At 42.4% G+C, this 8853-nt stretch overlaps 1 protein-coding gene across 1 annotated transcript; it reads right to left on the bottom strand.

The window, feature by feature from the left end:
- Positions 1 to 802: 802 nt before the first annotated feature.
- On the bottom strand, positions 803 to 3048 carry XAGE1B (X antigen family member 1B). The gene is made up of 2 exons (XM_030808837.1): positions 2937 to 3048; positions 803 to 900 (listed from the first exon to the last, which is right to left on the bottom strand). The coding sequence occupies exons 1-2, from the start codon at positions 3046 to 3048 to the stop codon at positions 803 to 805; spliced, it is 210 nt and encodes a 69-aa protein (XP_030664697.1).
- Between the last annotated feature and the right edge of the window lie 5805 nt (positions 3049 to 8853).

The following is an 8853-nucleotide window of genomic DNA, read 5'->3' as shown; positions in this document are numbered from 1 at the left end:
ATGATCTCTTGCCATTTTATCATTCAGTCATTCAAGGCTTCACTGCAGGAGGGCTTTAAAATGCAATTATTCTTTAAGAGCCAGAGAATTCGGAATTTGACAAAATCCAAGAACACTCATACTGGGCTCCATACAGGAAAACAAATATCAAGCAGAGTGCCCACTCATTTTCTTAGGAACCATGAAATCTCAACTCAGACATTATAATTGGCCTGAAGCTGATTGTTATGATAAACAAATCATGAAAATCAGAATATCTTGGTCTTCTATCCAGCAGAACCAGAGCATGCGGAAATCAGCAACGAAATGGATTTTAATCTATCTGATGTGCATCCACTCTTTTCACTAAGAGCAAGGATGCGTGTGGAATTTATACGATTCATCCAGACTCTCACAAATTATGGTAGAGCTGGTACTAGAATCTGCTTCAGGGCTCAGCATACTTCACACAAACTGGTATTACAAATGCATTATGTATTTGTTAAAAGCAGAAATTAGAAAAGAATCTGAAAATTGTTAGCTGTTGGTTATACACCAAACTAAGAAAATGCTGCCATATTTGATGATTCAATATGGCTTTGACCCAATTTGTTTCTGTATCTGATAGTGTTTAAGTCTTGCAATCTGGCATTTGGGTCTGAATGACGTTTCAAAGAAAATTTGCATTTGCACTGTGTTTTTAAAGTAGCAGTAATGTTATCCCTCTATTATCAAAAGGATAATATTGTGTAAATGAGAAAGCACATAACTTTGCATCTTGATGGATAACACACCTGCTTCTGGCATTTTACAGTGTTCTACTTTAGGTATAATCTTCATCTTGATGCCAGAACCCAAATCCAGATTTATCCCCGGTCTTTGACTGACGCACCTCTTGGAGATCACCTTCCATGTCACGCACTTCAATATACAAAGGTTATCGATTTAAGCATTCCAACATGAAATATAAATAAGGAAATGATAATATTCTTTTCCTTCGCGTTATGAAATAAATCCTGAGCCAGGTGTAGTGGCTCATGCCTGTAATCTCAGCACTTTGGGAGGCCGAGGTCACTTGAACCCAAGAGCTGGAGGTGGGTGTGAGCCAAGATCATGCCACAGCAATCCGGGCTGAATGACAGATGAGACTCTGCCACATGGAAAAAAAAAAAATGAGAATAAAAGAAAAGAAAGGAAAAGAAAAAGAAAAAACTCTGTCAGTTACTGTGGTAATGAATGTCGTGCAAAGATGGTACACCTTTGTTTTCCTGTTTTATGATATTTTATTTTATTTTATTGCTTTTTGAGTCAGGGTCTCACTCTCTCGTCTAGGCTGGAGTGCTGTGGCACAATCAAGGCCCAGTGTGTGCCCAACCTCTCAGGCTCAACAGAACCTCCTGTCTCAGCCTCCGGAGTAGCTGAGCCTACCAGTGCACCCCACCACCAAGGCTAATTTCTGTTTGTTTGTTTTGTTTGAGAAAGGATTTCTCAATGTTGTCCAGGCTGGTCTTCAACTCCTGGGATCAAGAGATTTGCCCAACTCAGCCTCCCAAAATTTTGGGATTACAGTCATGAGCTCCTGGCCCAATGTCTTATCTTGAATTACAATCTAAGGATAAATCACAGTACACATAAATTTCCCACACTTTACCATTGCGTATTATGAACAGCGAGTATCAACTGTCTATGAAATCTGAAGTCAGCTGCATGAATACCACTTTAATCATAAATGAAATGTAATTTTCTGAAGAATTACATCAATGTATTGGTGGGCTTCTGACAAATCCTACAGTTGTGACACCCATCCCTTATTGAGGTAACTTGGAAATTGTTTGGATAGTTAATTAACGTGATGCTATACTTAGGTCCAAGAACCCTGTATGTTAACTTTACATAAAAGAATCCCATTTAGAACAATGTAGCAAAAATAACAGGAAAATCATTGTCTTGCAGTGAGAGTACAGAAAGTTGAGTGCAAAGAAATTAATGGGCATTGTTGACAGTCATATCTGGAAACATCTTAACAGTGAATTGCTAAAATAATCAATGGCCCAAATTCTGTCAATGTTTAGCTTCAAAATGCTATCTGTTGAGGATACATTTTCTGTTTCAGGATAATCTTATCCTACTTTGAGTTTTCTAATTATGAAAGTTTTTAAACAACTGTTAAAACCCCCTTAAAATCACACTAATACAGCTCCCTGTATACCACTGTCCTGAATTATCTAACTTTTATCAAACACACCATCAAAAAGACTGATCAAAGGAAACAGTGGCTGTCATTCATTGAGCTCTTTTCTGGAGTTACTATCCTGCTTCACTGAACTGTTTTGTCCTGAGCCAATACTGAAGTACCTTACAGTACAGACACAATCGAGTGTTACGCATCTTAGGCAAACTGCTCACTTTTTATTATTACAACATGGATTGTAGGAAGAGCGCAAACCTTTGAACAAAATATGAATTCCTTCTCCGTGAGTCAAATGTTCTTGGAAGCCTCAATCTCTGAGCCTCGGTTTTCTTATTTATACAATGGGGCTAACATCCCTTTGCAAATAGGCCTTATTCACAGCGTTATAAGGTCCAGTGACTTGGCATTCTACATGCAATGAACGGGTGCTTACAACACTGTGGACACCATGGCTGAGAAGATCATACAGCAACATTCTAAGAAGATCAAATTAAACTAGTGAAATCATGTACATTTTTATACACCAAATTAAATGGTTTCAAGTAAGGACTGTATTTTCAAGCATACAAAATCCATCTTGAAGAACAAGAGAAGATTCATTATATCCAGGGACAGCATGAAGCTGCAAACTATACTCTCCCCTTTCCAGCCAACTTTCAGCAAATGTTTGGTATCTTTTCCTAATGTTCTCTTTCCTCCTGTTACTGCTCATGGCATAGGCCACGATGCACACATAGACCTTCTCCCGCCCCATAGACATGCTTTCTTTCCCTTCCCAGCACCTGGGATCTCAGCTGTATCCTGATCTTCTTCTGTCTCCTGAACAGGTGCAGGATCCTGACTTTCAGCTGCTGGTTCTTCTTCTTGGGGCTCTCCATTACTGGGCTCCTGGGACTGGCTGTGTGTGTGTGTGAGTGTGTGTGTGTGTGCACATAAAAAGATTTGTTAATACATGTCAATAACATAAATATACAAAATACATAGATATTTCTTATCATAAGTACCTCTAGAGACATTTCTCCAACACTACCCCATATACCTATTCTTCATAACATTATTCTTTCCTCAGAGAGGTTACTCAAAAACAGATATCCTCAAGGACTTTGGAAGCCGTTTTAATCTATGTTGGGATGAATGTGTGTAATCTGTTCTGAATAAGCACGAGGAGGAAGTTAGGGACAAAATCTGGGCACACACGATCATCCATCCACACAAAACCCAAATATAATCCTCTGGACTAATCTTTCCTTCATGGGATGCCATAATCATTTTTTATCAGCATGGGAGACCATTATCAGTGTATCTATACTAGTCCAACAACACTATCAGAAAAATAACTTTCTGCTGAGAGAAAACGTCGAATGTTAAGACTTTCACAAGCAGAGGCACAATGAGCTCAGGAGGTTGTGAACTTCTTTTTGGTATAGGCCTATATGTTGATCTTCCTCATCAACATATATTTCACTCTGCAAGCAGAATACTGTGATTGGGAAAATGCACTTGACAGGACAACTAGATTTGACCACTTTCACGGTCAAATGTTAACTTGCTCTTTTTTTTTTTTAATTTAGAAATACTCTGAAAGTCCCAGGGCCAGTATAAATGTGTGCCACTTTTGAATCGAATGCTTGCAAAGCCGCTTACGTAGGTCTAGCTAGCTGAGCAATGTCTTAAGGCTCCCGGCAAAAAACACAGGGTATTTCCCATGAGGTTGGTTTCACAACTGGACACTCCATCAGGGAGACAAGTAGGAAATTACAGCTAGAGAATTAAAACATAATGATTTGCTAGGCCCACTTCCCACCCCCCCACAACCAAAATCACTTTTTTAGGAACTCAGAGCCCTGCCCATTGGAAACTCCACAGTGGAGTTGAGAATTTGCTACACAGCAGTGGGCACTCCTCACAGGACACCTATGCCAGGCACTCTACAGATCTTGGGGCTGCAGTCACTAGCCCGCAGCGTTTCCCGTCTCCAGGACCCTCCCATACCGCTCATGCCGTCCCTCCCCTGGTCCTTTCTGGGGAGTCTAGAATCTTGTGTCGGGCTTCCAGGTGCTTCTGGGACTCGGATACCCCCAACAGCACCCCAGCATCGCCCCAGCTTCACCTGAGCCCCTCCACTCCTCGGCCCTCCTTCCTCCCTAGTTATGGCCGTGACAAGACAAGAAGGTCCATGGGTGCCGTGCCGCATGAGAGGGATGATGACTTCGAGGCCCTTCTCACTCTGAGTCACTGACCACGCCACCCTCCAGAAGCCCGCTGGTTCCTCCTCACTCTCACTCACACTTCAACTCCCAGTTGGATCTGCCTGTGGACCTACCCGCTGTGTCTCAGTATCAGAGAAAGAATCCAGTCCTCGGGGACCCGAGTTGCCGGCTCACAGCTCCGCCGCGTTCCCCACACTGGCAAAGGGGCCGATGGGAAGACGCCCAGTGAACATGCGCACTGAGGTGGGCACCAAAGGAGCATGAGCAGTGAGGTTCCCTCGTGCCTTGAGGGCTGTGGTGCCCCTCCTTATCCCGCCTTTCCCTGTCCTATGCTCCTTCCCAGGTCTCCATTAACGACTTTGGAATCCCTCCTCTCTGTGTGTGGGTTCCCGCCTACCAGGACTCAAATACCTCAAATAATGTCAGCCTTCAAAACTCACTCGATGGCGGGGTGCTGTGGCTCACGCCTGTAATCCCAGCACTTTGGGGGGCCGAGGCGGGTGCATCATGAGGCCAAGAGATCGAGACCATCCTCGCCAACATGGTGAAACCCATCTCTACTGAAAAATACAAATATTAGCTGGGTGTGGTAGCACGCGCCTGTACTGCCAGCTACTCAGGAGGCTGAGGCAGGAGAGGCGCTTGAACCCGGGAGGCAGAGGTTGCAGTGAGCCGAGATTGCACCACTGCACTCCAGCCTGGTGACAGAACAAGACTCCATGAAAAAAAAAATTCACTCCATGTTCACCGACCCTCCTCCCCTCTATGGCCCTCCTTCGTCCCATGCCGGGACCCCACAACAGCAAGGCCATGGCAGTATCGCTGAGTTTTAGTAGAAAGATGACGACCTCAGAGGCCATGGACCAAGTGGCACAACCCACAGGAAGCCCCCACGCTCGCCCTCACACTCAGTCACACTTCACTCTCTGGGAGGACTGATCTGCAGACCTACTGGCTAAGTCGTAGTCAGCACGAAAGAAGGAAGTCACGACGTCTCCTTTCACAGTTGTGAAGGGACAGAAGGCAGAGAGCAAGGCGCACAGGCAGCAAGGAACTTTCATAGAAAGGGACATGCACATTGAGCCAGGGACTTTGCAGGGCAGGGTAGGGTTTTCCGCTGTCCTCAGACCCGCATCCCCAGGGCGTTTGTACTAGAAAAAGGGACTTGAGAGCTTTCGTCTCTCTTTGTCTAATCTCATGCATTCAGAAACGTTGAGAACAGACAGTCCCTTACCTTACTGGAGGATGTGTCTCAAAAGAAATGGATTTGTGGAAGAAATAAATTATTTTCATATCTTTATTTATGAAGCCTTTTTTATTTTTATTTTTTCCAGGCAGAGTGTCACTCTGTTGCTCAGGCTGGAGGGCAGTGGCATGACCATACCTCACTGAAGCCTCCATCTCCTGGGCTCAAACAATCCTCCCAATGTAGCCTCCCCAGTCCCTGCTACCACAGATGCAGACCCACGCCTGGGTAATTGGTTTATTTATTTTTTAGATAGTGTCAGATAGTGGTCTCACTGTGTTGCCCATGCTGGTCTCATTCTACTGGACTCAAGCCATCCTCTCACCTTGGCTAGTTTTATAAATGCTTTTATTAATCACTTTGTTCTCTGGTTCTGGGTTTTCTGCCATGCTTCCAATAAACGTAATTGAATAAAGTCTTCTGTAGACTAAATACATTCACGCCTGTTTACTTTTTTCTTTTCAGGTTGTGTTACTTCACATTTAAATCTCTGGGCTAGTAACTGATTTCCCTGAATATACCTGTAAGTCATTCAAACAGTGTGTGTTTCAGAAATAGCCATAGATTCTGACTGTAGGCTCTAGGCTCAGTTATGACCAGAAAACAAGTCCTGCCGGTCTCCTACCTCAAATATATGTTTGTGTATTGACCTGATCCCTGGGACAAGCTTCCCAGACTGAAATCATGGTATCATAAAGCTGGATGCTTTCTTGAGGGGATAGAATAACATCCATATTTTCAATTCGTGTGTAAATAACTTAATTAATGGATGAAAAGATGTATGCAATAATGCAAAGCAGAATAACAGGTATTTGATTAATACGGCATCACCAAATTTTGCTTTAACAGATCTGATCGTAATTGTTTCAGTCTTTGTGAGTCATGTAGTTTCTGTGGCATAGTGTTCTGCTTTTTAGCAATAATACTTTTAAATGGAAAAAAATCCTTATCTCAATGGCTATGCAAAACAAGCCACGGGCTGTATTTAGATCTCAAGCCATAGTCAACTAGCCCCTGGACTATCTTTTACTTCACGTATTTGAATGCTGTATTTCTGTACCAGTAGTCAAAAGATTAACAAAGGAGAGTTCTACCACCAGGTAAGATTTAGAAAGCCTCAAGAGAAAGTCACTTTAGCCCTGAAAATGAGAAAAAGCCTGATAATCTATAAGGTTATCTTTTGTTTTGCTTTGTTTTTAGATCATGAGAGACCCGAGGTAACAAGGCAGCCATGGGAACTGATCCAAAAGGGTGACTAGTCCCTCTGAGGAGGGATGAGACACACAAACTGCACCACCTCTGGCAGAGCATGTGTGGAAGAAGTGACAGCCATAACAGGGGGTGAGAAGAAAACCACTGAAAATGTAACAAATGCATAAAATTCAAACACAGGCATTTGAGAGAGCTGGAATCCTGGGAAGTCTCAGACACCAGTGGAATTCACATTCACAGACAGAAAGACATCCTGTCTCAAAAAACAGAGTCAGAGTCTATAAGACTGGATAAAAACAAGAACAAAAATAACAGACGCTGGTTAGTTTGTGTAGAAAAGGCAACGCTTACACCCTGTTGGTTGGAGTATAAATCAGTTCAACCGTTGTGGAAAGGAGTGTGGCAATTCCTCACGGACTTAAGAACAGAAATACCATTTGGCCCTGCAATCCCATTGCTGGGACTATACCCAAAGGTACATAAATCTTTCTATTATAAGAGACACATGCACATGTATGGTCATTGTAGCACTACTCACAATAGCAAGGACATGGAATCAATCTAAATGCCCATCAATAATAGACTGCACTTTTTCAAATGTGGTACATATACACCATGGAGTACTATGCAGCCATAAAAAACAGTCAGATCATGTCCTTTCCAGGAACACGGATGGAGCTGGAGGCCATTATCCTTAGCAAACTAATGCAGGAACAGAAAACCCAGTACCACATGAAGTCACTTATAAATGGGAGCTAATTGCTGAGAACACATGGACACCCAGAAAGGGCCAACATGACAGGGCCTATTGGAGGGTAGAGGGTGGGAGGAGGGAGAGGATCAACAAAATAGCTAATGGGCACTGGCCTTACGACCTGGGTGATGAAATAATCTGTACAACAAACCCCATGACATGAGTTTACCTATATTACAAACCTGCACATGCACCCCCGAACCCAAAATAAAAGTTAAAAGAAAACTCGAAAACTTGTGAACTCTTCTCATCTTTCTACTTTACAAATATCAGTTCATTTATTCTTATAAAAGGAAGGAAAGAAGGAAGGGAGTGAGGCATGAAGGGAGCAAGGGAGGAAGGGAGAAAATAAGGACAAATGGAGCGAGGGAGGGAGGGTGGAAAGAAGGAGGGAGGAAGGGAGGGAGGAAGGGAGGAAGGCAAGAAGGAAGGAAGGAAGGAAGGATGGAAGGAAGGAAGGAAGGAAGGAAGGAACGAACGAACGAACGAGAGAGAGAAAAATAGGGCTGAACAAACGTTTCTGTCCCTAGCCAAACAGCTCTTGATGGGAAGGCACTTTTAGAAACTTGAGTGAAAAGTAACATAAATCAGAGGATTTTAATCATCTTCATTTACACCCCTTCAAAAGTTATTCTGGCTGTTGTTTCTGAGCGATTCAAATCTGCCTTGGTCTCCATTAAATCCATGTATTCTTCAGAAGGGCAACTCTTCCCTGGATTAACAGCCCAGCTGAGGACCAACACAGACTGGTTAGTCTAGGAAGAAAAAGAAAAAAAAAGTGCAGGAGACCAACATTTCCTCCCCCGTGATTTTTTTTTTTTTACATCTCCTCCTCAATCTACAGAGGGATATTTGAATCCCCAAATTTCAAAGCTAAGAGAGCTCTGAGAGATCATTTTATATAGTTGTTTTTCAAAGAATTTTTAGTAAAAGAACACCTTCGTGAAATGAAATTTTATCCAAAACCCTACTGTAGAAAATACAGGGATAAAATTATATTTTTCATATAATTATATCACTATGGTGTCAAGATATCTTTCTAGGAAGGCTGTCAAAGAGTTTGATTGAGGTTCTTTTGAAGAACCTAGCAAAGTATTCTGTGGATTTCTGCGTAATATTTTAGTTGTATATTAACTTCTGCATCTAATTTTTTGGTATTTTTATTGTTGTTGCACAGTTGTAAGAAGATCTTGCTTTTCACAGTATATTTATCAGTAATCTGTATCTTGAAAAAAAAGAACTGCACTCTAAAAGTAAATGA

This window comes from Nomascus leucogenys, unplaced genomic scaffold, assembly GCF_006542625.1.
Source record: "Nomascus leucogenys isolate Asia unplaced genomic scaffold, Asia_NLE_v1 000196F_5129131_qpdss5027280sc, whole genome shotgun sequence".
Lineage (NCBI taxonomy): Eukaryota > Metazoa > Chordata > Mammalia > Primates > Hylobatidae > Nomascus > Nomascus leucogenys.
The sequence above is the reverse complement of the archived record's forward strand: the minus strand, read 5'-3'. Positions and strand labels throughout refer to the sequence as shown.